The sequence below is a fragment of the Pipistrellus hanaki genome (genome assembly GCF_964339955.1).
Source record: "Pipistrellus hanaki genome assembly, chromosome: 5".
Taxonomy (NCBI): Eukaryota; Metazoa; Chordata; class Mammalia; order Chiroptera; family Vespertilionidae; genus Pipistrellus; species Pipistrellus hanaki.
Window position 1 is genome coordinate 31,997,940 of NC_140507.1, and position 26,952 is coordinate 32,024,891.

The 26,952-nt window shown below is 51.2% G+C and overlaps 1 protein-coding gene across 1 annotated transcript in view; it reads right to left on the minus strand.

The window, feature by feature from the left end:
- SLC22A4 (solute carrier family 22 member 4) overlaps positions 1 to 25,545 on the minus strand; it is a 54,167-nt gene extending 28,622 nt beyond the window's left edge. Inside the window, exons 1-3 of the mRNA XM_084886637.1 lie at positions 24,127 to 25,545; positions 7,480 to 7,583; positions 5,390 to 5,544 (exon numbers count right to left, since the gene is read on the minus strand). Of these exons, the coding sequence (XP_084742763.1) occupies positions 5,390 to 5,544; positions 7,480 to 7,583; positions 24,127 to 24,519 (652 nt within the window). The 5' untranslated portion in view covers positions 24,520 to 25,545. The remainder of the gene's footprint in view (positions 1 to 5,389; positions 5,545 to 7,479; positions 7,584 to 24,126) is intronic.
- Positions 25,546 to 26,952: the final 1,407 nt, after the last annotated feature.

Consider the following 26,952-nt stretch of genomic DNA (forward strand, 5'->3'; position numbering starts at 1 on the left):
CAACCACCCCCCCCCCCCAACTGGGGATGTGTGCACAACCAAGGTAAATGCCTTTGACCAGAATTGAACCTGGGACCTTTCAGTCCACAGGCCAACGCTCTATCCACTGAGCCAAACCGGTTTCTGCTGGAATTGGGACTTTTTTAAAACGTCGCGGGACTCGGGACAAATTGTTGAAAATCGGGACTGTCCCACCAAAAGCGGGACGTCTGGTCACTTTACTGTACAAACACAGACCGGCCTCTGGGGAGACCCTGGAGAGCTCCGCCCCTGAGGGTGCTAGGACTCTCAGCCTCCGGTGAGCCCTGAGGGTGCTAGGACTCTCAGTCTCCAGTGAGCCCTGAGGGTGCTAGGACTCTCAGCCTCCGTGAGCCCTGAGGGTGCTAGGACTCTCAGCCTCCGTGAGCCCTGAGGGTGCTAGGACTCTCAGCCTCCGTGAGCCCTGAGGGTGCTAGGACTCTCAGTCTCCAGTGAGCCCTGAGGGTGCTAGGACTCTCAGTCTCCAGTGAGCCCTGAGGGTGCTAGGACTCTCAGCCTCCGTGAGCCCTGAGGGTGCTAGGACTCTCAGCCTCCCATGAGCCCTGAGAAACGGTACTGGGATCCAGCTGGCCCTGGACCGTGCACAGAACAGGCCCGGAGCCAGGGCCCGAGTTCCCCTGCAGCCACACGGTGCCCAGGGACCAGCCCCAGGCGGCCCAGGCAGTGTAGACCGGGGAAGAAAGCAGGCGCCGCTCTGCTGGCCTGGCAGGCGACGGCCCTGGAGCTGGCCACACGCCCAGGGAACTCCACCGAGCTCCCAGAACAGCACAAAGGCCCAGGACTGCTTGGTGTTGGGCCCTGTTTGGGGAAAGGACACGCAGGTGGCCGTTGGGTCCTGCTCTGCCCAGAGCCACAATGGCTGGCTCGGCACCAGTTCCCCCAGAGACGCCGCCCGCCCTTCAGAACCCGAGAACGAACAAGCGCCTTCTGTTGTCCAGAAGCTGCAGGCCCTTCCCACAGAGTCCACTGTGGTCCAGGGGGCGGAGCGCTGGCCAATGGCAAGCACTCCGCCTTCTGTTTGAGGCCCTCCCACCACGACGGAGAAGTAGCCCAGAAACACAAAATAGAACGCTCCAACGTCGTTCAGGTTTGGCGTTCAAGACAGCTTTTCTCAATCATGTTTACATGCCCTACGCACAGACTAAGGAATCAGGGGCTAATTACGGAGAAGCAGTAAAATTACTGATTTCCCACGCCTACCTGTTCCGGCCCCCGCCCCACTTCTTCCTTCCTCAGCCTGTTGGAGCCACAGGCCTCTGAGGCTCCCTCTGAAGCAGCCATTTCTAAAACCAGACCGACAGGCATGGCCAGTACAGGTGCCTCTCTCATCCTAGACTTGTGGACAAGAGACCCAACCACCCAGGCACGACTCAGCCCTAAAGTCATTTCCAAGGTTCGGGCCTGACCATGTTGAGGATCAGGAGTGTCATTGCCAGATCCCTTCTGACTTCCTTAATGACCTTCCTACCTGCCCCATAGGAAGACTGCCCATGCCATGGTTTCTAAATGCTTTGCCTGTGATCATCATGACGGAGAAATGAACGGGGGGTGTCTTATTCCTGAGCAGAGATTCAGAAGGGAAGTGGCAGGAGATTTGATTGTGGAGAACAGAAAGAGCACAGGACCGGGTGAGAAATCTTGTGGACCCCTGAGGCCAAGGCAGCGCCCTCACAGTTCCCTGCCCCTGATCAGAGAGAGGTTCTACCGCCAGGTTCCTGGACCATCTCCCTCTCTCAGCCTGGGTGCCAGGCCAGAACAGAGTTGTTCTGACTTTGCTGAGTAACCATGGGGGGCAGATGGTTTGTAAATCTACCTCTTTGCCTTTTGGTGCACGGATCAGTAAGGATGGCATGAACTTGAATAGTTGCTTGTTAGCATGACTTCCTGCTCTCCAACTTTTAGTCACCTTAAACCATCACCATCATCATCTTCATAGCTAGCTTTTTTTTTTTTTTTTTTTTTTCTTGGAGTAGGCACTTGTGTCAGGTTCCAGATTAAATGTTTACCTGTATTATCTTTTTGAATCTTCACAAAAATTATAGAAGAATATTGCTTCTATCTTATAGTGTAATTTGCTGAGACTTAAAGAGTTGGGACACATTGCCTAAATTAAAAATATGTAATAAATGGGGCAGCCAGGATTTAAGTCTGGTCTGTTTTTTGGGTTTTTTTTTTTTTAATGCATATTTTTATTGATTCCAGAGAGAGGAAGTGAGAGGGAGAGAGGAAGGAAATAACCTATGAATAATCTTGTCTAGTTAAATTTCAATTATTCCGCAAGCATTCTGGTAGCCAAAGTAATAAAGGAAGATGTAATCAGTTGCATACTAATCAAAGGAACTATCGGAGTTTTAAATAGTTCAACTTACTGGAACAAACACTGCACAGGAGGTTGATGTTAGGAGTACTGGGAAAATATTAAAATTAATGGATCATTCCAGACAGGAGGCAGTTAAGTGTGTGGAATAAATTTAAGCAGCTAGTTATGAGGGATGCTGCCGGCATTTTACCCACAAGCTGTGGACAGGTTGAAGGTGTTATTTCTGGGAAACAGCAGTGGTTGTAACAGCAGCTGGAGTGTGGGGAGGGTCAGTGTCCTTTGTCCTGAGTAGTCATTTCCTCCAAAACCAGCCCCATTCCTCCTCTCCAGGTGTAGCCCTTTACGTTCCCTTTTAGCCCTTTTCTTGTCTCCTATGGCTCTGGCGGGCTTTTTAAAAAGCAGAGCAAGGAGAGGATCCATTTCTGCACCACTTGCAGGGGTCTTCAAACTATGGCCCTCGGGCCACATGCGGCCCGCAGAGGAGTCTGATCCGGCCCGCCAGGTTTTTTGGGCAGTGAGCGCAGCCGAGGTGTTACAGTAGGGATTAGTAGTTCATATAGTCCGGCCCTCCAGCTCTCTGAGGGACCGTGATCTGGCCCCACTTTAAAAAGTTTGAGGACCCCTGATTAGAGAATGGGAGTAATTCAGATCCTTGAATTAATGTTAATGTGAAGACTCTTAAAACTGGAGATCATTGTTGGAGAGTCTTGCTAACTCTTCTCTAGAGCCAGAGGGCAAAGTGAAGTACTAGACAGGATTTGTGAGCCCAGTCTCCAAGCTTTGGTGTATTTTAGTCAAAACCAGGAATTCACCATGTTAGCCCTGAAACGCCAGAGGGAGCTGCTGGGCTGCAGGTAAGCCAGCCACAGTGGTGCCCTTGTTCTGACTGGTCCTGTCACCTCGCCACACCCAGGCGCTGAAGAGGGAGCCTGCAGGCCCCAAGGTCAGGCTGTTCTCAGTGACTCTCTTAAGAAGGTTCAGACCTGAGAACCCAACACAGAGTCCTGTACAAGGACATTGTCAACAGCTTCCCACAGAGCACGGTTGAGTAAAACTACAGCCAGGGAGGCTCCAGAGCACCCCACAACAGCCCGGGGCCCAGGCCGATGCTGCACCCAGCATCCTGCCCGCGGATTCTGGCTGGCACATCTAGGCTCTGACTGGTCTTCCATGGTCTGCCTTCCCCCTTGGCCCTCTCCTGCTTCCCAGCACGGCAGCAGGGAGGGGAGTAGGTTGCAGTGTCTGGGCCAGCTGGGCAGGCTTCCTTGCAGGACACTTAGGATGGGCTGCCCCGGCCGCATCCAGTCCTACAGGGAAGGCTCCGTGGTCCCTGGGAAGGCAGATCTCACGGCCGGCCACTCAGCAGAACCCGAGGGAGGCCAGGCCCGGCACAAACCCCGCCTGGCTCCCAATCCCAGTGACGGGGCTTGCCTGGCTTCACCACAGTCCTCTGCCTTCTACTTCCGATGGCCCTCTGTGTCCTCCTGCAAGTGTGCGCTGGCCTCTGGCAGAGCTCTCTGCTTTGAGGAAGCCTGTCTGGTCTGTGGCCCAAGTAGAGACATTGACTGGGCTTCTCAGGCGCTGGGAAGGTCACCACAGGAAGACAGAGTCTGGGGAATTTAGACAATGAGGAGAGACTTCGCTGTGCCCCAAAACCCTGAGTCCTTGGGCCCCATCAGACAAGTTTGGCCCCAAATTCCTCCAACCTCTGGTTTCCAGCCTCATTGTCCTGAAGATCGGTGTCCCTTATACAAATGACTTTCTTAAAGGAAGAACAAAAAGCACTTGCTCCTCTCTGTCCCTACAGGGAAGAGAGAGGCCCCTTCCTGCTGGAACCTGTGAAGAGGGTGCCATCCACCAGGTCCACGTGGCTTCAGCAGGCCCTCCCCGCCTCCCCATGTTGGACACCTGGGCCGGGCCCATGGCAAGGGCTCTTCACAAATGATTAAAGGAGTGGAATTCGAATGGTTCCATCTTGGCAACCCGACAAAGGGCGTACACATCCTCAGCTAAGAACACACAGCACCTCCAAGTCCAATGAGTCATCCACACTCGAAAGGGATTAGAATCGTCCTGGCAGGTCCAGGCTTTTGAGATAAGAAGCATCATTAGACTCTCATTAAAGGTGCACCGCTAATCATTATGCGGTGACAACAGGGATGAACTGGGATAGCGGTGAGCCCACAATGATGTATTATCACACTAGACACGGCATTTGGTGTCTGTTGTCCCCTTCTCTCCCCTGTTCAGAGAGCAGGGGGGCTCGGAGAGCATGCTAGGGGCACTCACTCCTGTTGGCATCCCTGACCGACCTGCCTGGAGCTCACCTCACTTCCTCCCAGGAAAAGCTGGCGCGGGCCCTGGGGGCCTTCTCGTGGCCTCCAGCGTGCAGCCTGATATTCCAAAAGCAAGGCAGCGGCTCGGAGACAGGCCCGCTATCAGCAACGGGGCTGATCCTGCACACCGCTGATATGCTCTCGGGTGCGGGCCCATCTGCCCAACGGTGGCGGGCTGGCGCTGAACTCCTGTCTGACATGTGCCTCTCCCACCTGGGTACTGGCCACGCCAGCTCTCCTAAGCCCCTCCATGGGCTTGCACAGCTCCCAGGAACACTCTTCTGCCCCATCCCAGGCAGAAGTCTCGAGCTTTCACAGCTCAGATCACAGAAATCCCTCCCCTAATGCCTCGCCCCCCTTCACGCTTCTCTCAAGCCCTAGCTCCGGAAAGGTGCCTCCGTTATTGTGTAGCCGGTTCCCACCAGCCTGAACGCTTAGTCATCACCCCATTTTAGGACCCAGCACAGAGCTGGCTCCCGGTGAGCGCCTGCCTTGCCCGTGTCTGATCAAAGAGCTGTGGCTACAGGCCCCCCACCCCCACACACCCCATTTTGGAAGCACAGCTCACGGGCTGCGGTGCTTCCTTCTGTGCCGGGTAAGAGCACTCACTCCCTGTGGCCTGTTCCCTGCCCCCCTCTTCCCGGGCCTCAGAGGCTTGGGAGGAGAAGCCCCAAGGGTAAGAAGCCATTCCTACCTAGTATGAAGGCGACCACATAGTTGGAGATCTGGCCCATGCCGACAATGACAAACAGCACGGTGAACATCACCCAGTTGATGGAGAAAATCTGCAGGAAGCTGAAAGCGGTCTGCACAGCCATGGTGGCAAAGAGGACGCTCTTCCTGCCGAACCTGTGGACGACAGCACGGCACAAAGCATGGCCCGGCAGGTCGCAGCGGCACTGCGACTCGGCGTGTGGGCAGCACCGAGTCAGGCACCGCTGTAGACTTCATTTGGGGGGTTGCGGGGGGTTTATGGCAGGCTTTTCTGTCATTCATATCCTCTCCGGTTCCTCCTTGCTGAGGTCTCAGCATCCATCTGCCCAGGAGTTACCTTGTGAGAGTCTGTGCCTCCTGTGGAACCACCACATTTCAAAAGCACAGAGCAACTTATGCAAGGACCACGTGGAAATCACTTGAGAATGAGTCACAGACAAAAGCTGCCACCAGCCCTGGCTGGTTTGGCTCAGTGGATAGAGCGTCAACCTGGGGACTAAAGGATCCCATGTTCGATTCCAGTCAAGGGCACATGCTTGGGTTGTGGGCTCAATCCCCAGTGTAGGGCATGCAGGAGGCAGCCGATCAAGGATTCTCTTTCATCATTGATGTCTCCTCTCTCTCTCTCTCTCTCTCCCTTTCCCTTCCTCTTTGACAGAAAAAAAAAAAAAAAAAGCTGCCACCACATTTCCAGAAATTGGGTACAGCACAGACAGCAGGCACATCTCGTATCAGCAACACGGGGACTTCTATGTGTCCAGAACCAAGACTCCCACTGTGGCAGCGGTCTCCATTCCTGGCTGCACTTGGAATCGCCTTCAAAAAATGCTGGTGCCTGTGCCCGACGCCCGGGATTCTTGTGTCTGGGATGCAGTTTGGACATCGGGATTGAAACAATTTTTCCCAGTAAGTCTAATGTGCATCCAAAATTGTGAACCACGGCTCTGTGGGAAGTGTCGCTTCCAGGAACGCTCATTAGAGGCCCTGTTACTGGCTTAAGTCTTGATTTCCCATTTTGATAGTGACTGATGGAAGGAATGGATCACCGGTGTGAGCAGAACAGCCCCCCAGCCCGTTTTCCAGACTCAGGTCTCAGGCTGTGGAGCTTGGGGCCCCCTTGGGCTTTGAAGGGGAGGCATAGCCACCGCTCTGGAGGTCTTCCCAACACTGCCATTCAGCATTCCCACCTCCTGCTCTATCCTCACAGAACAGGGGTCTTCAAACTATGGCCCGCGGGCCACATGCGGCCCGCAGAGGAGTCTGATCCGGCCCGCCAGGTTTTTTGGGCAGTGAGCGCAGCCGAGGTGTTACAGTAGGAATTAGTAGTTCATATAGTCCGGCCCTCCAGCTCTCTGAGGGACCGTGATCTGGCCCCCCCTTTAAAAAGTTTGAGGACCCCTGCCATAGAACATTCGGGGGCCACGGGCATTTCCCCTGGAGCTGCGATGCCTCCTCCTCGAGTCTATGAGCTGGAGATCAGCTCTGTGGCCCCCGTGCCTAGTCAGGGCCTGGGCCACAGCAGAGGTGGTACCCTGCCCCTGGCTGACGGCTGTTTGTGGACAGATCACGTCATCCAAGAGTTAGGGCCGGGGTGGGAGGCAGTGGTGATGGCAGTGTACCTTTTTAAAATATATATACATATTTTTTTTATTGATTTCTGAGAGGAAGGGAGAGGGAAAGAGAGAAACATAAATGAGAGAATCATTGATTAGCTGTCTTCTGCACGTCCCCCACTGGGGATTAAGCCCACAACCCAGGCATGTGTCCTGACTGGGAATGGAACCATGACCTCCTGGTTCATAGGCTGATGCTCAACCACTGCGCCACACCGGCTGGGCAGCTGCACACCTTTTTTGAAGAGCTTGGTAATATGAGGATCCACTTCCCAGTGGGCCTGGGAAGAGGCTGAGGGTGGGAAAACAAGGAGGCATCATGGCTCCTCCTGTCACGGACTGTTGGCCTGAGGGGCCTCCTTTCTCTGGGTGGAAACACCTTGAATTCAGTTCGATCCCAAGACAAACGAGGGGTCGACCAGGGGCCCTGCCCCACCTTTCCTCCTGGCCTCCTTACCTGTCGGACAGCTGTCCGGAGAAGAAGGAGCCGATGAGCACGCCCACGAAGAACAGGGAGGAGGTGAGCGGCGTCTTCCAGTCGTTGTCACACACCAGGTTCCACTGCGGGAGAAGAGCGTGAGGGGTGAGCCCGCTTCCCAGCAGGCCCGGCCCCAGCCCAGCTCCCGGGAGAGCAGCACGGCAGCCAAGGGCAGGCCCACCATTGTGCCAAGGGCCCTGGGCTGGGCTCCCCACCACCTTCACTGGGACCAGTCACTGTCCTCCCTGAGAGCCCCTTCCTCCTCTGAAAGGGAGTGGGGTGCCCTGGCTCTGCTGCCATCAGTGAGAAGGGAGCGGAGGCCAAGGCTGTGACTGGTGACCCTCAGCTGCACAGCGCTATGAAGCAGAGGTGGCATGCCTACCTCAGGAGGCGTCAGAGCAGGGAGCGGAGGCATCAGAGCCCTGAACAAAGGTGTTAGAACCCCCTGAGGGGCGGGGCGGGGCGGGGCGGGGCGGGGCGGGGCGGGGCAGGACGAGGGCACGGTCACTTGGTTCACGTATAAAGTTTCCTCTGCCTTGTTGAGAGTGAAGTGGTCCCAGGGGGTCTGTAATTATATGGGGTGAGGAGACTCCTCCAGAGAACCGTGTGCTGTGCTCCCTGGTCCGTTCACACCAGAAGCCTGGGTGGGGCCCCATGGAGCCAGAGGGGATGCGCCCTATCTCCCATCTACAGTCCTCCACCCTCCTTCCTACCCAGCCTTCCCAGAAGTGGGCCCTCCCATTCCCAGGCCCCGGGGCGGCGGTAGCCCTAACAAGACTCTGCTGATTGATCGATAATGTGAGGGTTTCAGCCAGCGTTCCAGCTCCTCCCAGCTCTTGACTTAAGTCGGCAAAGTCTCAGGGGAGGTTGCACAAATTTCAACATGCCTTCAATAAACTTTCATTTGTTTAAAAAACAAGCAATGCCGATGAGTATTTGGGGGCTGTGGGTCAGGAGTTGTTGTGTGTGGCCAGATAATTAATGGTCTAGAGCAGTGGTTTTTAAGGAGTGTGCCACAGCACACCAGAGGGCCACAAGAATTTTTAAAACAGGCAAGACCTGACTATTAAGTCAGGGGCACTGACCTCTTTTCCTGCAGATTGTCAAATAAAAACAACAACAACAGCCAACATAACAACAGCCGTCTAGTGTGAATGAATCAAAATCACACCTATTTTTTTTTTTTTTGTCAAATTGGCACTATATATATATATATTTCAGACTTTTAGTCATCAGTGTGTGTGTGCCGCGAGATGGAAAAGGCTGAAAATCGCTGGTCCAGAGCAAAGAGGCCCTGCTGCGGTCCCACCACCACCCCAGCTCCACTTGCTGGTGGTGATGCTTCATGACGGTCTCAAAGCAGCTCAGTTCTTAACGCGCACAACATCCCTAAAACAGATTTAAACGTGAACTCTCATATTTCTGTCACACCTCACTCTGCAGCAGAGAGAGGTGCGCATAAGAACAATTCCAAAAGAAAAGAGTTACACAAAAAGCAGAGGGAACTGGGGCAAAGAGAAAGCACAGGGGAGGAAGGGCTGCAAGACACCCAACCCGAGGGGAGACCGGCCACCTGCGGCCCTGCCCAGGGCCTGCCTGCTTTGCGAGGGAGGCCCTGAGATCAGCGCTGAGCATCCCCGCAGCTCCGCGCTAGGACAGCCGTGCACAGGTGATAATCCCGTTCTGCAGAAGCTCCTGAGGACCGAGACCTGAGAGGAGTCTGTCCGAGACACGTTCTTCCACAAAGGGGTCACCATGATGGCGAGGCTGGCGTCCTAGAGAACACCCTTGTCCTAAAGACAACAGTAAGGTTCACGAGGCTGCCTCTGCTGGTGCCCATGAGGCTGCCACAGGGGGGACGCCCGAGCACAGCTCTGCAGAAGGAAAACAGTGCGGCCCAGGAACTCGGCTCTCTGCCCTCAGTCACCATCCCGGGAGAAGTCCTGAGACCACGCCCATGGTAGGGTTGCTTCACCTCGGGTCCCTGAATGGGCTTCATAGGAAAGGTCACAAAGCCTCCGAAGCCGTGTGGCCAGATTCATGGGCCTGGCCGAAGGATGGGGAAAGGTAGACAGGATATGCCCCTGAATTAATGGCCACCCACTCCCAAAACTCACTGGCCCGAGGGTCAAAAAAGAGCTTGGATCTGTTCCAACACACGGCAAGATCAGCAACTGAGAGTTCAGAGCCTCATGATGTGAAGTGTGACCCATTTTGCAGCAGAGTGAACTGAGGCTCTGAGACTGGGGTTTGTCTGAAGTCAGAGCAAGCAAAAGGGCACGTGAGTGACCAACTCAGGTCTCTACAGCCTTGTATACATCTCCGGCGTTGAACATGTACTTCCATCCCATACACTTCGGCAAAAAATGTGACAGCAAGACTAGTGGCAGGAGGCCTCCACCACAGCCTTCAGCCCGGGACTGAGCCAAGATCTCCAGCTTGGTAGGAGTATCAATGTGTCCATTACCAATCACCATTCCACCTGCAGCGGAGCAGAAAAGCTCTTCTGAAGATAATGTGGTCTCTCTCTTTCCTGATATTTTCTTAAACTTTTTCTGTCAGGACTTTTGCCTTAGATGAGGGGAGATAAGATTTAGAGACAGCAAAGAAGGAAGAAGGCTGTCAGGAGTGGAGCTTAGGCACCGCATGAGCAAAGGTTGTGGGAAGGACTGGCTACCTAATTTGCAGGCCCCACGCAAACTGCAAACGCTGGAACCCCCTTGTTAAAAAATGTCTAAGAATTTCAAGATGTCAATATCAGAACGTTAAGACCAAGCATGGGCCCTTTGTGACTGACTGCACGGGTTGCATGCCCACAAAGTCGGCTCAGCAGTGGGTCAATTTGGTCTCTGTGGGGAATGGAGCAGGGGAAGGAGTTCTGGGAAGGGTGAGCAATGACCAGCTCTCCACCGTTCTCCTATTGGAGACCATGCAGCCATGGCGCCAGGTCCCCCTTCCCGCCTTGAAGAAGGGCTCAAGAAGCCCTGTCACTATCATGCTACCTGGGAGGCAGCCGTGTGTCACAGCAGCCACTTGCTCCAGGCCCGTGCAGGCTGCCATCTACCTTTAGAGAGCCTGCCCATACCCAGCAGAGAACGGCAGCTGGACCTCAGTGCTACCTGGGGTGGCTCCAGGGCTGGATCTTCTCTTGGGGCACTGCTATATCTCAGGAGCCTTTTAGGAAAGCTGCAAAGGGCCTGGTAATAGGAAACAGGGTTCAAAGTTCCCAGCTGGGGTTCATGGGGCCGCAGTCTAGTAAATCAGCTGTCAGCCTGAAGAGGAGCCCTTGTCTCCATGGGGCTATTCCTGGGAGTTCAGGTTCTGTCTGTCCCAGACCCTTGGCATTTGAGGGGTGTGTCTTGGGGGCCTCACTAGTCAGGGTCCCAAGGAGCTCTCTGTGCTTAACAGTGACATGATAGGCTCAGTGGGAGACAGTCTTTTCCTCGATGGGACAGACCTGTGCCTTGAGCCTCTCACAGATCTCCACAAGACGCTCAGAGGTGGACAGCCTGGTGAGGAGCCAGCTGGCAGTCCTCTGGACTTGTGCTTGGAGGTCAAACACTAACATTTCTGAAGCATAACACACCCGCCCACACACACACCCTGATGAGAGAGAGTGGATTGCGGGAACCAACTGGCCCAAGATGTGCAGAGAAGGGGCACTGCCTGTGTCCTCCCAGTGTTACTATGTCCGTCTCATCCTCGGGGTCTCAGACCAAGATTTCCCCAACAGAGCAGAGCAAGCTCCATGTAGCTGGACCAGCTAGCCTTCAGTTCTGCTTTAAGAAATAAAAACCCAGGTTACCAGGTAACAGGGGACAGGAGGTCACTCCTGCCATAGAAGAAGGTGCCTCTCGGCCCTTCCAGCAGTAATAATGGGAATGACAACCACAGTGTATTGAGTGCTAACTGTGTGCCTTGTATTGTCTCATGGATCTGCCATGTGAAATGGGTACTCTCATTATCCCGTTACAAATGAGGAAATGAAGGCACAGAGCACTGATGTGACCAGCCCACGTCCTGCAGGGGTCCTCAAACTTTTTAAAGTGGGGGCCAGATCACGGTCCCTCAGAGAGCTGGAGGGCCGGACTATATGAACTACTAATTCCTACTGTAACACCTCGGCTGCGATCACTGCCCAAAAAACCTGGCGGGCAGGATCAGACTCCCCTGGGGGCTGCATGTGGCCCGCGGGCCGTAGTTTGAAGACCCCTGTGTGAACTGGTAAAGGAAATTGCTTAATCATTTATCCAACCGTCATTGAACACCTGCTCTTGGCCAGACTCTGTGTGGGGTACAAAACAGACATGGTTTTTGCCTCCACAAAGCTCAAGGTCAAGCATACTTCATAGGACAGATCAGGTATCACATGTGCGTGCATGAGCCCCGCTGGGCCACTGCGCCCTTGCTCTCTGGCTAGGGCAGAAAAGAGGCACCCCTTCCTCTATCGCCTCCAGATGGACAGAGTTCTAAAAACTGAACCTAGTCATATAATTTTTTTAGATAACTAATGCCTGCACAAGCCTAGGCACATGAGGGATGCTTAACAAACTGTTGATGAACAAATGCTGAACCATTAGGAAAATGTGTGGTGTCACACTTTGTCCTTTGAAAATTACCCTCAACCTTGAACTCTCCAAGTAGCCAAGGTTTTCGCATTCATCAAAGGCATGAAGGACCATAAGAACTGCAGAGAAAAGAGAACTCTGGAAGGCAGCCTGATGTTGAGGAAAGTGCGCAGGCTCTCTTGGGTTCTGTCACTTCTGTCTACGTGGCTTTGGGATACTCATTCACACGTATCAGTCTGCTTTTTCATCGTCAAAGAGGAGACGGTAATACTCATTCCTAGGGATACGGTGAACATTTGACAGGAAATGTAAGTAGAGGGTCTGACATATTACAGACCTTCCTAAATGGCAGTTCCCTTTCTACTAACCTCACACCTTTGTCCTAAGCAAAACCATGACTTAGAACAAACAGCATGAATGAGTAAGCAAAGCAGGTTACACTTAAACCCGACTAAGCAAAAGAGATTCTCAGAAACAAGAACTTTGTGTTCAATGGCCAAAAGGCTTTTACCATAAGTCATAAAATCCCTTTATAAGTGGACTTCAATCTTAGAGAGGAGTGTACATGAAAATCTGACATTAATCCACTTAAGAGTGAAAACTATATTTTGGTGACATCCTCTTACAGTTATTTTTCATCCCAGGGAAAATAGGAAGTATAGCCGGGACCAGTTTGGCTCAGTGGATAGAGTGTCTGCTTGGGGACTGAAGGGTCCCAGGTTCGATTCCGGTCAAGGGCATGTACCTTGGTTGCGGGCATATCCCCCCAGTAGGGGGTGTGCAGGAGGCAGCTGATCGATGACTCTCTCTCATCGATGTTTCTAACTCTCTCTCTCTCTCCCTTCCTCTCTGTATAAAATCAATAAAAAATATATTAAAAAAAAGAAAAGAAAATAGGAAGTATAATGAGTTGATAATAGAACATACATCACCCCAATTTCTTCCTTAGAACTTAGTTGCTATTTAACGCTGAAACTTTCTTGACTGTTGGGGAAAAAGAAGCTGGCTATTTAATGATTGTTTATAACAGCTATATTGAGATATCATTTACACGCCATAAAATTCACTCTTTTAATGTATACAGTTCAGTGGTTTTTAGTATGTTATTCACAGAGGTGTGCCACCGTCAGCACTATCTGATTTTTAGAATGTTTTCACCACTCCTGAAAAACCCTATGCCCATTAGCAGTCAATTCCCATTCTCTTCCCCCAGGACCTGGCAACCACTAATATACTCTCTGTCTCTATGTGTTTTCGTATTCTGGACATTTAATGTAAGTGGAATCGTACAATACGTGGCCCTTAATGACTGATTCCCCTCCCCCCCTCCCCCCCCCCACACACACACCACCACCACCACCACTAAGTATGTTTTCAAAATTCACCCATGTGGTAGCACGTGTCAGTGCTTCATCCCTTTTTATGGTGGAATAATATACCATTGTATGGAAATATCGAATTTTATTTAACCATTCATAGGTTGATAGACATTTGGGTTGTTTCTATTTTTGGCTACTATGAATAATGCTGCTATGAACGTTTGTGTACATAGCAGCATTATTCTGCTCTATCACCACAGTCTCCCTATTCCTACCAACATTTGTTACTCTGTCTTTTTATTATTTTTATTTTTTAATTTTTTAAATATATTTTATTGATTTTACACAGAGAGGAATTGAGAGGGACAGAGAGTTAGAAACTTCGATGAGAGAGAAACATCGACCAGCTGCCTCTTGCACACCCCCCACTGGGGATGTGCCCGCAACCAAGTACATGCCCTTGACTGGAATCGAACCCGGGACTTTTCAGTCCGCAGGCCGACGCTCTATCCACTGAGCCAAACTGATCCCGGCTACTCTGTCTTTTTAATTATAACTATTCCAATGGTGTTAAGAAGTAGCTCATTGTGGTTTTGATTTGCATTTCCCTGATGACTAACAATATTGAGTATCTTTTGTGTTGAATCTGTAGACCAGCTTGGAGAGTATTGCCATCTTAACAATATTAAGTCTTCTGCTTCATATTGGCCTATCACAAGACCATGAGATGTCATTCCATTTATTTAGGTCCTGACTTTCAAACGTGCTTTGTAGTTTTCAGAGCTTGTTTTGCATTAAAAATATATATTCCTGGAGAACTTCTTTTAATATTTATTGTAAGGAAGTACTACTAGCAAAAATTATCTCAGTTTTTGTGTATCCGGGAATATCTTTATTTCATTTTCTTTTTAAAAAATATTTTTATTACTTTCAGAGAGGAAGGAAGAGGGGGAAAGAGATAGAAACATGAATGATGAAAGAGAATCATTGATTGGCTGCCTCCTGCATGCTCTCCACTGGGGATTAAGCCCATGATCCTTGACCAGAATCAATTGTCCACAGGCCAATGCTCTAGCCACTGAGCCAAACTGGCCAGAGCTCTTTATTTTATTTTCAAAAGAGAGTGTTGCTAGAGATAAGATTCTTACTTGACATATTTTTTCTTTCAGCACTGTGAATATGTTATCCCACTGCCTTGTGGCCTCCATTGTTTTTGATGATAAGCCAAACATAAATATTATTGGAGTCCCCTTATATATGAATTTATATTTTTCTTGCTGCTTTAAATTTTCCCCTTTGTGTTTATCGTTCAGCCGTTTTACCGTAATATGTCTGTGTGTGGAACTTTTTTTTTGTTTTTTCCTCCTTAGACTTTGCTGAGCTCTGACCAATGTAGATTAATGTTTCTCATACAATTCGGAAAGTTTTCAGCCATTATTTCTTTGACTAGATTTTTTTCTGTTTTTCTCCTTTTCCCCCCTAGTATTCCATTACGCATATGTTGGTGTGCATAATGGTGTTCCACATTTCTCTACAGCTCTGTTTATTTTTTCTTCATTCCTTTTTTTCTCTTTCTCTCTCTCTTTTTTTTTTTTTGATTGCATAATTACTATTGTTCTACCTTCAAGTTTGCTGATTCTTTCTTCTGCCTGTTCATATATACAATTAAAGCTCTTTACTGAATTTTAATTTCAGTTACTATATATTTCAACTCCAGAACTTCTACTTAAGTTTTATATATAAATTTAATTTTGTCTTAATTGGTTTTCTACATTTGATGAGACGTTGTCATCATACCTTCTTTTACTTTTTTTAAGTATGCTGCTTTGAAGTCTTCATTAATATGATATCTGGGCCCTTTTATTCAGTTTCTTTTAAAAAAAACATTTTTTGATTTTTTGATTTTTTTTACAGAGAGGAAGGCGGAGGGAGAGAGAGTCAGAAACATCGATGAGAGAGAAACATCTATCAGCTGCCCCTGACCGGAATTGAATCTGGAACCTTTCAGTCCTCAGGCCAGCACTCTATCCACTGAGCCAAACTGGTTAGGGCTTCACTCAGTTTCTGTTTCCTGTTCCTTTGCATGTATTCTAATTTCCTTTTGTTCAAAACTGGACATGTTAGGAAATATATTATGGAAACTCTGAGCATTGAACCCCACTCACACCAGAGGGAGGCGTGTCTCTAATTGCTTGTTGATTTTTTAATAACTTGGCTGGACTCTTAAGTGATGTCTGGTTCCCTTTCAGTGTGAAGCCTCTCATGTTCCTCTTCAGAGGGCACAGGGCTGGGCCCTGCACAGTCACCCTGGGATGACAAAGGTTTTAGCAGGGCTCTGTTTGATGGTCTCTTCCTCTTATTTTCCTATTAAGCTGTCTGCCTCTGCAGATTTCAGACCCAGCTGATAGCTTTATTGCTTTCAATAATCCCCTAGCACATAAATTATCCCACAGTCTAGTTCAATTAATTCAAATCCCTTGGCAGGAGTAGCTTTTGGGGTTTGTTCTGACTCTAGGAGGAATGTCCTGAGCTGTTTCTGTTTCTGGTTTCCGCTGGTAGACTAGCTGACCTGGATTAGCCTGTTGCTCTAATGGAGCTGCCATCCTCCTCTTCTTTATCACCACAGTCTATGTTGTTTTCAACATCACTTAGTCTTCAACTCCTGCACACTTTCCAATGAGCTTATTTTCTGTAGGGACAGCTTCAGAGCTCTCTGACTACCTCTGAGGGCAAAAACCTCTGAGCTCCAGCCCCAGAGCTGAGGATGGAGAAAGCAGCCCTCAGAGTGACACCCCTGCTTTATGAGTTAGACTCTGGGTGGGGGTTATAGTCTCTGTCTTTTCGGCTGCCTCTCTCGCCATGGAACCTGCACCCTACAAATGAGCTGGGGCATGGGCAGCCAGCCCCACTCTACACACCAGCTGGGATAAGAGTCCCTACATCCTTGGCTTGTGTACCCTGTGGTAGAGCTGCCCCTGTCTCAGTAGGAGCTGATTAGAAGATGGGATCCCGCAATCTCCTCGCTGCGTTCACCAGAAATTAAACCTCTGCAACTTGAAGTTCAGGAAATTGAGGTGGGCTAAACCATCAAATGTTCTCACTGTCTTTTTCCCCCTTCATATTAGAGGCAAAGAAAAATCAACCACAGGTGGGGAGGCCTCCGTGAAGAGCTCTGTGGTCACCAGGGGCTCCCCCGCAGCGAGAGGCCCAGGGAGTCTGAGTGGGATGGTGGGGACGGGACTGAAGAACCTGAGGGAAGGAGGAGGGTACTCAGGGATCCGGCACTCCTCTTGCATCCTGGCCTGGGATCCATCACGGCGCTACCAGGCTCCCCTCTGGGAGTGTGAGCGAATGGAATGGGGCCTGTGCCACCGTGGGCCTTCCCTGCAGCCCGGCAAACACAGAGCAGGAAGCACTGGCCTCGGGCTGTCAATGCCAGCTGCTAGGGCATGTGAGTCAATCCTGCCTCTCCCCAGAGCTTCCGTTCTCTCCGCCCCATCTCTGCTCCAAATGGCATCCTTGCTTAAAAACTACGCCGAGGTTTTCAGATAACAAGGCAGGCCTGTGCTAGCCTTGAATATAAATTGATTTGGCCCATCACAAGGGACAAATTATAGTCCTTGCAGGGGCCTAAAGCATCTGCAGCTCCTCCTCTGATCAGCCCTGCCAAAGCCTTGTTTTTTTTGACAACCTACCTCTTGGATCTGTGTGAGAGTTCTGCTGCCCACCAGGAGGGGTGGACAAAGTCTGTTTATCCAGAAACTTGGCAGGAGGGGTAGGTGAAGCAGATTCTGGACAAAGGCGCACTCTGAGATCCCGGTGGCCATTGTCTGAAAGGAACATAGCTGAGAGGCCACCGGCAAGCTGTTTAGAGTGGGACAGCTGATAAACAAACAGGGAAGCACATTCAGGCCAGAGCTAGGGAAATGCCCATGCGTCTCCTTTATTTGTTCTCTGGCAAGATCTTTCTGAAGCATTGGCTGGAAATAAAAGTCTTGCTGGTGCTGGCCAGAGGCAGAGGTCTCCACACCTTGCCTCCTTTGGAATGTGCCAAAGGGCAGGTCTGAGTGGGAACTTGGTTATATTCAGGCTACCGTGATAACCAAGCTGTCGGTCCTCATACTGGCCGGCATTATCCCAAGGCAGCCTACAGGCCTGGTGGAAAGAAAACAGCCTGAACCTGCTTACTGCTTAAAGGCTGCAACTTTGCCAGAGCCCAGCCAGGCCCAGCCAAGTCCCAGGAGAGGCGGCACATCTCCGCGTGTTGCCATATGCACTCACTCCCACATAGCGATCAGATAGATGCCAGGCTCACTCTGTCTCATTGTTCCCTCCTTTGCTGCTCCCTATGCCTCCTGTAAGTGTTATCTTAGCAGAGAGGAGGCCACTGTGTTTCAACCTCATAGCTTTGGGCTGTGGGTGGAAATCAGTGTGTCCTGTTCTGCCCATCCATTTCCCTGACCCCGGATCCCAGGAAAGATGCACAAGGCTGGTGCCTCCAAAGGTCCAGGCCCTTTGCTGGAGATTCTTTCATGCTTAAAGGCATGACTACCAGCAGTTCCACCCACAGGTTTCTAGAAGAAGCACCCAGCTGCTGGAAAGGCTAAAAGTTTGTCTCGTGAGGAAGTAACCCTGGTTCAGGCCATTGGTGGCTTGCCACAGAAGGCTGGTCCTGTCTAGCCGGTGGCTCAGTTGGTTGGAGTGTCATCCCGTACACCAAAACAATTAGGGGTTCAGTTTCCAGTCAGGGCACATAGTAGTATCTAGGCTAAGGATTCAATCCCCTGTTGGGTACATATGGGAGGCAACCAATCAATGTTTCTCTCTCACAATGTTTCTTTCTCTCTCCTTCTCTCTCTCTCAAAAGAAGAGGAGGAGGAGGAGGAGGAGGAGGAGGAGGAGGAGGAGGAGGAGGAGGAAGAAGAAGAAGAAGAAGAAGAAGAAGAAGAAGAAGAAGAAGAAGAAGAAGAAGAAGAAGAGGAAGAAGAAGAAAAAGAAGAGGAGGAGGAGGAGGAGGAGGAGGAGGAGGAGGAGGAGGAGGAGGAGGAGAACCCCAAACATCCCAGGGGAAAGAGGAGGAGGAGAAGACTGGTTCTCACCAAAAGCAGGTTCTCTCAGGGCCTCTGGAGCACGGGGCCTGGAAGTGGTACCTGACTCAGAGGTGACAGCATAGTTTTCCAGCCCATGGACTGAATGGGGTCAAAACTTTTCCATGGGAAAAGAGGACGCGCTTTTTTTTTCCAGCCCATGCTTAGACCCTGGCCAGAAGTTAGGCTCACCCCTACTGCTCACCTGAGGCCCTTCAGATGAATCGAGGCCCCTGGAGAGCAGGCACTGGGCTGCCCTCCCTGCTCTTTCAGCCTCAGGGCTGGAGGCTTCTGAGCTTCCTCACACACAGTGTCTTGCTCTGTGGAGTCCATCACACTGAAGGGAGACAGAGAGGGCCAGGCCCAGGGAGGCTGGTCCCCCACTGCAGGAGGTCTCAGTGAGAAGCACCCATCACCAGCCGGTCTGGGATGTTTGGGGTCCCTTCCTTCCCCAACAGAAGCTTCAGTCTCAACCTGTTGGGCCAGATTCCACTGGTTCCTGTTCCTGCTCCTGTTCGGTGGTGGCTGGCACATCTCCTCCCTGGGACAAGCGCCAGCTTCTCTAGCCCTGACTCCAGCGACAGACAAATGACCCTGCCCTGACTTTTACATTCTTTATCCTTAAAGTGAAGAATAATTTGGTTCATACTGGCACAACTGAAGCAACAGAATAAATAAGGATAGTAATGGATTATAACTCATGAAACAAAATAAATATGTGTGAGTCTGTACTGATATAAAGTAATAATTGTATAAATAAACAAATGGGAGTGAAGAAGAAGCTCTTCTTTGCAGAATTCCAATTGATAAATTGCAAAGAATGTAGAAGATGCAAAAATCGCCACAGGGCAAATGCCACAGAAACAGTTGTTGTAGTTGGAGAAACAGGACATTTGTATATCCTCACAGTATCTCCACCAAAGTTTTCATTAATGATAAAGAGGGGGAAATAGTAGCTTTACAATGGCGAAACCCAGCAGACACCAACTTAAACAAGTGATCAAGTAATAAGCCATATCGATACCAGGTACCCGCTGGTATGATGGCTCGAGGACACATCACCTTATGGTATTCTTGTCAAAAACTCACAAACTCAATTTCATGGTGAGACAAATTACACAAATCCAAAATGAAGGAGACTCATTACAAGTGTCAAGATCAAGATAAGGAAAGACTGAGCAACTATCACAGATTGGAGGAGACTAAGGAGCCATGACAACCAAATACAATGTAAAATCCTGGACCGGATCCTAAAACAGAAAAAGGACACTCTTGGAAAAACTGGTGAAATTAGAACAAGGTCTGAAATTTAGTCAATAATGTTGTAACCAATGTTAATGTCCTTGTTTTAATAAATAAATTATGGTTATACTTGATGCCTGACGTACAAAGATTCATGCAGAGTGGGTAAGGTGACCAGACGTTCCGCTTTTGGCGGGGCAGTCCCAATTTTTAACAATTTGTCCCTCGTCCCGCCTTTCTTTCTAAAAATCAGAACTTTTTTTTTTTTTTTTTTTTTTTTTTTTTTATATTTTATTGATTTCCACAGAGAGAAAGGAAGGATAAAGAGCTAGAAATGTCAATGAGAGAGAAACATCGACCAGCTGCCTCCTTCACACCCCCTATCGGGGATTTGCCCGCAACCACTGTACATGCCCTTGACCGGAATCAAACCTGGGACCTTTCAGTCCGCAGACCTACACTCTATTCACTGAGCCAAACCGGATTCGGCAAAATCAGGACTTTTTTAAAACGCCAAGGAACGCAAGACAAATGGTTAAAAATCGGGACTGTCCCGCCAAAAGCGGAACATCTGGTCACCTTAAGAATGGGCCTTCCGCCGAGGCCGGTTTGGCTCAGTGGATAGAGCGTCGACCTGCGGACTGAAGGGTCCCAGGTTCGATTCCGGTCAAGGGCATGTACTTTGATTGTGGGCACATCCCCAGTGGAGTGTGTGCAGGAGGCAGCTGATCGATGTTTCTCTCTCATCGATGTTTCTAGCTCTCTCTCTCTCTCTTCCTTCCTCTCTGTAAAAAATAAATAAAATATATTTAAAAAAAAAAAAAAGGAATGGGCCTTCCTTACCCTGGCTGCTGGCATAGCCTTTGCTCTGGCCCGGAGCTGCCTTTTTGACTTTGCTCTGCCCAGAGCTGTCTTTCGGCCTTCCCTTGCTGCCCAGAGGCCCAGAGATGCTGGGGCATTGCTAAACGCCTGTGTTGTTGCCATGGTGACAATGTAAATGTCCCACCCTGGGCTGCTGGGTGCCTGTGCATGCAAATTAACCTGCCATCTTTTGTGGATTAATTTGCATACTCACTCCTGATTGGCTGGTGGGTGTCGCAAAGGTATAGTCAATTTGCATCTTTCTCTTTTATTAATATAGGTAACTTGTGACCATTAGGGGAATCTGGGTGAAGGGAATTCTCTGTACTATTTTCACAACTTTTCTCTAAATCAAAAATTATTTCAAAATAAAGTTTAATAAAAAATGTTTCTTAGTTACTGCAAAGGACAAATAAATTGGACGTCACAAACAGCCCCTTTGGAAGGAAGCTACCATATACACACAAAGATAGATGCACATATATACCACATTTCATTTACTCATTCACTGTTGATGGACACTTCAGTTACTTCCACTTTTTTGGCTATAGTGAATAATTCTGCTATGAACATGGGTGTCCAAATATCTCTTTAAAACTCTGCTTTCAATTATTTTGTATATATACCAAAAAGTGGTATTGTTGGGTCATATGGTAATTCTATTTTTAATTTTTTGAAGAACTGCTATACTGTTTTTCATAGTGCCTGCGCCATTTTACATTCCCATTAAAGTGCACAAGGACTCCAATTTCTCCACATCCTTGCCAACACTTATTTTCCCTTTGGGTTTTTTTTTTTTTTTTTTTTTTTTTTTTTTAAATATATTTTATTGATTTTTTACAGAGAGGAAGGGAGAGAGAGATAGAGAGTTAGAAACATCCATGATGCCAGGACCGGTTTGGCTCAATGGATAGAGCGTTGGCTTGGGGACTGAAGGGTCCCGGGTTCGATTCCGGTCAAGGGCATGTACCTTGGTTGCGGGCATATCTCCGGTAGAGGGTGTGCAAGAGGCAGCTGATCGATGACTCTCTCTCATCGATGTTTCTAACTCTCTATCTCTCTCCCTTCCTCTCTGTACAAAATCAATAAAAATATATTAAAAAAAAAAAAAAAAAAAACAGAAAAAAAAACATCCATGAGAGAGAGACATCGATCAGCTGCCTCTTGCACGCCCCCTACCGGTACATGCAACCAAGGTACATGCCCTTGACCGGAATCGAACCTGGGACCTTTCAGTCCGCAGGCCGATGCTCTATCCTCTGAGCCAAACCGGTTTCAGCTGTTTTTGTTTTTTTAAATCACAGCCATCCTAGTGGGTGTCAGGTGATATCTCATTGTGGTTTTGATTTGCATCTGTATTTCCCTATCAGTTATCACCTTTTCATACACTGGTATCCCCTTTTGTAAATAAGGAAAGAGAGGCTTTGAGCAGTGACTGTAACATGCTGAAGCCAGCCTGGTGGTTAGTGGTGGTCAGAACCCAGGCTCCAGTCAGATTCCAGACTCCTCCTGTGCCACCAATTGTCTGGGGAGAGCCACCACCCCCTCCAGCCACCCTGGGGCTTCTCCCACCTTCCGCCAGTGCCCATTTGCCTTTTACCTGACTCCCACCACTCAAAAAGGAAACAAGGAGGGGAAAAACCAAATCCTGGTGTGTGTGTGTGTGTGTGTGTGTGTGTGTGAGATGAAGAGCATCCCACAGGCCCCCTCTCTTAAGCAGGGCACAACAGGGTAGCTATGTACTTGGAGGCCAGCAGCTACCCACCCCTGACACCTGAGTGGAACAAAACCAGAAAGGAAGGGAAAAGAGACTGGTCAACACAGCTGCCAGGGAGGAGACAGCAGCCAGCTCGGCCAGCTGCAGCTTAGCTGCTGACGACGCTTCCAGGAACTGAGGTGGGATGAACTGGCCTCCAGTCTTAGGTGCCCCGGGCCAGGATGTAGGCAGGGCATGGGCAAGCACTAGGAGGCCCTGTTAGGGAATCAAAGAAGAGTGACTCCTTAGGGTCTAAGGTCGGCATGGCACCAATGCCAGGGGGAACCTGAGGTGGCCCATAGGCGGGGCCCACTTTCCATAGGTCCTGTAGATGCTGCAGCCACCACTCCTGGTTGGCCACCATGCTCTGCCAAAGCATCTCCCACAGCCTCCTCGCTAATCTGCTTGCTTTTTAGCAGCTAGAGTGAGCTCTTTCTAAAAACACAAATCTGGCCATGTTACCCCTTGCTTAGAGCCCTCACTGTTCTTGGAATAAAGTCGATTCCTCTGCGTTCCTACAAGGCCCCCCGGGAACTGGCCTCTGTAGGCGTTTCTAGCCTCACCTGCCATCTTCTGAGTTCCAGGCACCCTGACCTATAAAATCCCATTCCCAGAATCTGCCACGCCCTTTGCCTGGATAAGTCCTGCTCGTGTTTCCAGACTTTGCTCAGATTTTATCGTTGGAGTATTTCCTCATCATGTTCTCCCCACAGAGAGGGTAATATATTTGCCCCCCGGTCACAGAGCAAGCCTGTCAGGATTGGAATTCAGGCTCCAGAACCCCGTTGACGCTAGCCCTCTCTGTAACCTGGCCAGGATGCCCCCATGGGCTTCTGACCTCTGAGATGTCTACAGCCTAGTGCCCAGCTCAAAGCCAGCCACGGGGCCTGGTGGTTGCCCCGCTGTGCTGAAGGAGGGGAGGGGAGGGCAGGGGCCACCCTCCAGTTTTTCTTGGGAGGAACACAGAGCAGACGAGGCTCCAGAAGCTGGGGACTCCTACCTGCCCAGCCAATAGCAGGAAACTAGTCTGTGAGGGTACCCTTCTCAGAAGGACCCGTGCCCTGACCCAGCTTCTCCTGGCCTTTACCCAGGGCAGAGCGGGAAATGCAGGGAGTGAAGTTGTCTGTATCCTGACTTCCGAAGCTCGGAAAACCTGCCAGAGTCACTCAGGAGGCTCAGGGGCTAGTGACGTAAGCTGAAACCCCCATCCACCACTGGGTCCTGTCCTCAGCGGGGTCTCTGTGTGTCTGTCTCTTCTTAAGTGCCCTGGGGCCATGGTTATTGCCTCCTTTGATCCCTGCACCCAGCAGGCATCAGGAGGACCTCAGCTCCTTCCCAGGGAAACTGGAGCTCAAGCCTCACCATAGGCACGTGAGGGCAGTCGGCCCCGGATGCTTCCACAAGTCTGTGGCCACCAGCAGGCAGGCCTGCCCAGTTGTGACTGCACTTGGGCTCAGCCGCGTCCCCTACACTCCCCTCCTGCCTGTGTCAGAAGATGACTCGGCCTGTACATTGGGGAGCCTGGGGTTGGGCCTCTCTAGGGCAGCATCGAGGCTCTTGAGAAACAACTTCATCTGTTGTGCAACTCTAAAAGGAGAAGACAGTTGGCCATAACACGCCCTTCTCCATCCCCTCCATACCGAACAGAAAGATCAAGAAGAATGCGCTTAATGTGAGTTCGGTTCTCTTCACCTGAAATCCTACTTAAGAAGCATAGCCCAGGGGTGGGACAGCCAGCGCCTGGGGAGCTTCGGATGGGGATGGACGCGGGTAGAGGGTTTGCACACACCCACCTCGGTGACGATGGTGGACAGGTAGACGTCCCGGCTGAACTCCCAGCCGTCCAGGCAGTCCTCCTGCTGCAGCGTCTCCAGGTCCACGTCGCGCCCCGGCTCCAGCCCGAGCGCCGAGAAGTTGGCCATGGCCTCGAGCCGGTAGCGCCGGCAGTTGTGCGGCACCCGGCGGCCGTCCTGCAGCCGGAGCGGGGCGCTGTGGTTGCGCCAGGCGCTGCTCAGGTTGGCGGAGTCGGGCACCCGGCAGCGGTGCTCGGGGGTCCCCGCCAGGAACACGACGGACATGCCATTGAAGCCGTTGGGGATGATGCTGGCGCTGAGCAGGAAGAAGATGAGGCGCTGGAAGAGCCCCCACTCGCCCAGGAAGGCGGTCACCTCGTCGTAGTCCCGCATGCTCCCCGCCGCGGCTCAGCGGCGCTCTGCGCGCGGCGGCTGCGGGGGCCGGAGCGCTCTCCGAGGGCGTTCCCGGGGCCGGCGCGCCTGGGGGGCGGGGGCGGGGGCTGCGGGAATAGGACCGCGCGGCCCTGGCCGGCTCCCGGGAAACCTGCCGCGGGATCTGGACGCCAAGCTGGAAGCCACCGTAGAAACTCGGGACCACACCCCCATCCCGGCCCCGGCTGGGGAGGGCTGGGGAGGGCCGGGCCCCGGGCTCGCTGGGGTGGGGCTTCCGGGCCGGCTCCGCCTCGAGGCCCCGCTCCGAACGCCGCCGGCGACCCCGAGCCCGCAGAGGGGCCGGGACTCCGCGGGCTACCTGCGCGCGGGGAGGAAGCTGGGCTCCGGGGCTCCGCGTCCCCGGCGACCCCGCAGTGCGGAGCCACCTGCCCGGCCGCGAGCTGCGTCCCCGGGAGAGAGCGGGCGAGAGGGAGGAGCAGAGGCTGCAAAGTCTGGGGGAGGTCGGCTCTCGGCCCTCCGGGTCGGAGGTCTCCCCGCGGCCCTTCCCGACCCGCTGGCCTCACGCGGACGCGGGTCCCTGGGATCGGAGCTCCGGGAAGCGCGTGCGGCGCGGGGACGGCGCGCGCTCTCCCGGGCACGCACGCCGCGCCCGCCCGCGGCCCGCACCGGCTTGCGTGGCGCACACCCGCCGCCCGTCCCGGGAGGGCTGGGTTCGGCCCCCGGCCCGCGGCCTCCGGAGCTGCGCTCTCGGAAAGCCTAGGAGCCTCACCTTGAAAAAGGGGAAACAGGCCCCGGGCCCGGGCGGGACGGGCAAGGTCACTGTGCGTCAGAGAGAGGCTGGGACGGAGGGAGGTGGGGGCGGGGGTGGTGCCAGGGTCCTCGCGGGCCCCTGGAGGACTCAGCAGGAAGCCTGGCCACCACTGTGAGAGCACTGCATGGAGACGCTACTGTCACCACTCCTGGATTCTCGTTTGGATCCCTTCGCTCTTTCCACACCCCCCACGGCTCTTTTGGGGTGGCTGCCAGAGCCATCTGGGCTGGAAGGCCTCCCGTTGGCAGAAGGGACCGCCCCCAGTCCAGGAACTGGGAGGGAGGAAGGGAGGAGGAGGAGAGAATCCAGTCTGTCGCCTAGATCTAACGGGGTAACCAGAGCTGGGACAACAGTCTGCTCCATTACCAGGCCTAAGTCCCCTCTGCTGGCCGGGGGCTGCTGTCAGAGTCCGGGGGCTGCTGTCAGAGTCCGGGGGTTCATGAGGCAGATGAAATCGACAGGTTGAAGGGCCTGTCAAATTGGAGATTTTGTACAAGTTTGTTTGTTTGCTTCTCCAGCCCCCGCTTTACAGGCTGAGGGACATTTCTGCCTCATTTTTTGTAGCCTCCAGTCTTACCCCTCCTCTTAGCCTGGCCTCACTCATTTCACTTGCCTCAGTTTCCTTGTCTGAATAAGACCATATGTCCCTATGTGCCAGGACAGCTCTGATTTACACTTAGTAATCCAATGAAATTATTAATAGCTCTTCCCTTTGCGTTTGAAAGTATTCTTCTTTAAAATGTATATATATTTATCACATCTTCAAATTCAATGTCATTCTGTTACGTTGGTGAGGGGGGAAAGTCCATTTTCAGCCTGGGCCACGTCTGTGCGATGTTTTCACCTTTCCCCATGTCTGCGTGAGTTCTCTCCAGGTCCTTTGGTTTCCTCCCACATCCCAAAAATGTGCAAGTAAGGCTAGTTCACCTGTTTCCATCATCCCAGTATGAGTGAGTGTGCATGTGTTTGTGTTTATGCGCGCGCATGTGTGTGTGTGTGTGTGTGTGTGTGTGTGTGTGTGTGAGAGAGAGAGAGAGAGAGAGAGAGAGAGAGAGAGAGAGAGAGAGAGACCCTGCGATGGAAGGGTGTCCTGTCCAGGGTGGGGTCTGGCCTTGCATTCTGAGCGCCTGGAATAGTCTCTGGCCACCTATGACCCTGAACTGGAAGATGTGGATTGGAAAATAATCTTACTTGTTTGTGTTAATTTTTTTTTCTTTTGAGTGTATGTATAGCTTACATTTACTTCAATATTTTCTTTTTAAAAATATATATATATTATTGATTTTTTTTTTTTTTTATAGAGAGGAAGAGAGAGGGATAGAGAGTTAGATACATCAATCAGCTGCTTCTTGCACATCCCCTACTGGGGATGTGCCTGCAACCCAGGTACATGCCCTTGACCGGAATCGAACCTGGGACCTTTCAGTCTGCAGACCGACGCTCTACCACTGAGCCAAACCGGTTTCGGCTACTTCAATGTTTTCTATTGGAAGTGTTTGGAGGTCTTTCTTTAGAAGTTTGGTGAATTTTTTTAAAAAATTTTTTATTTTTTATTTATTTATTATTATTATTATTATTTTTTTTTTTTTTGCCAGAAATGTCATGGGAACTTATCTCTTGTT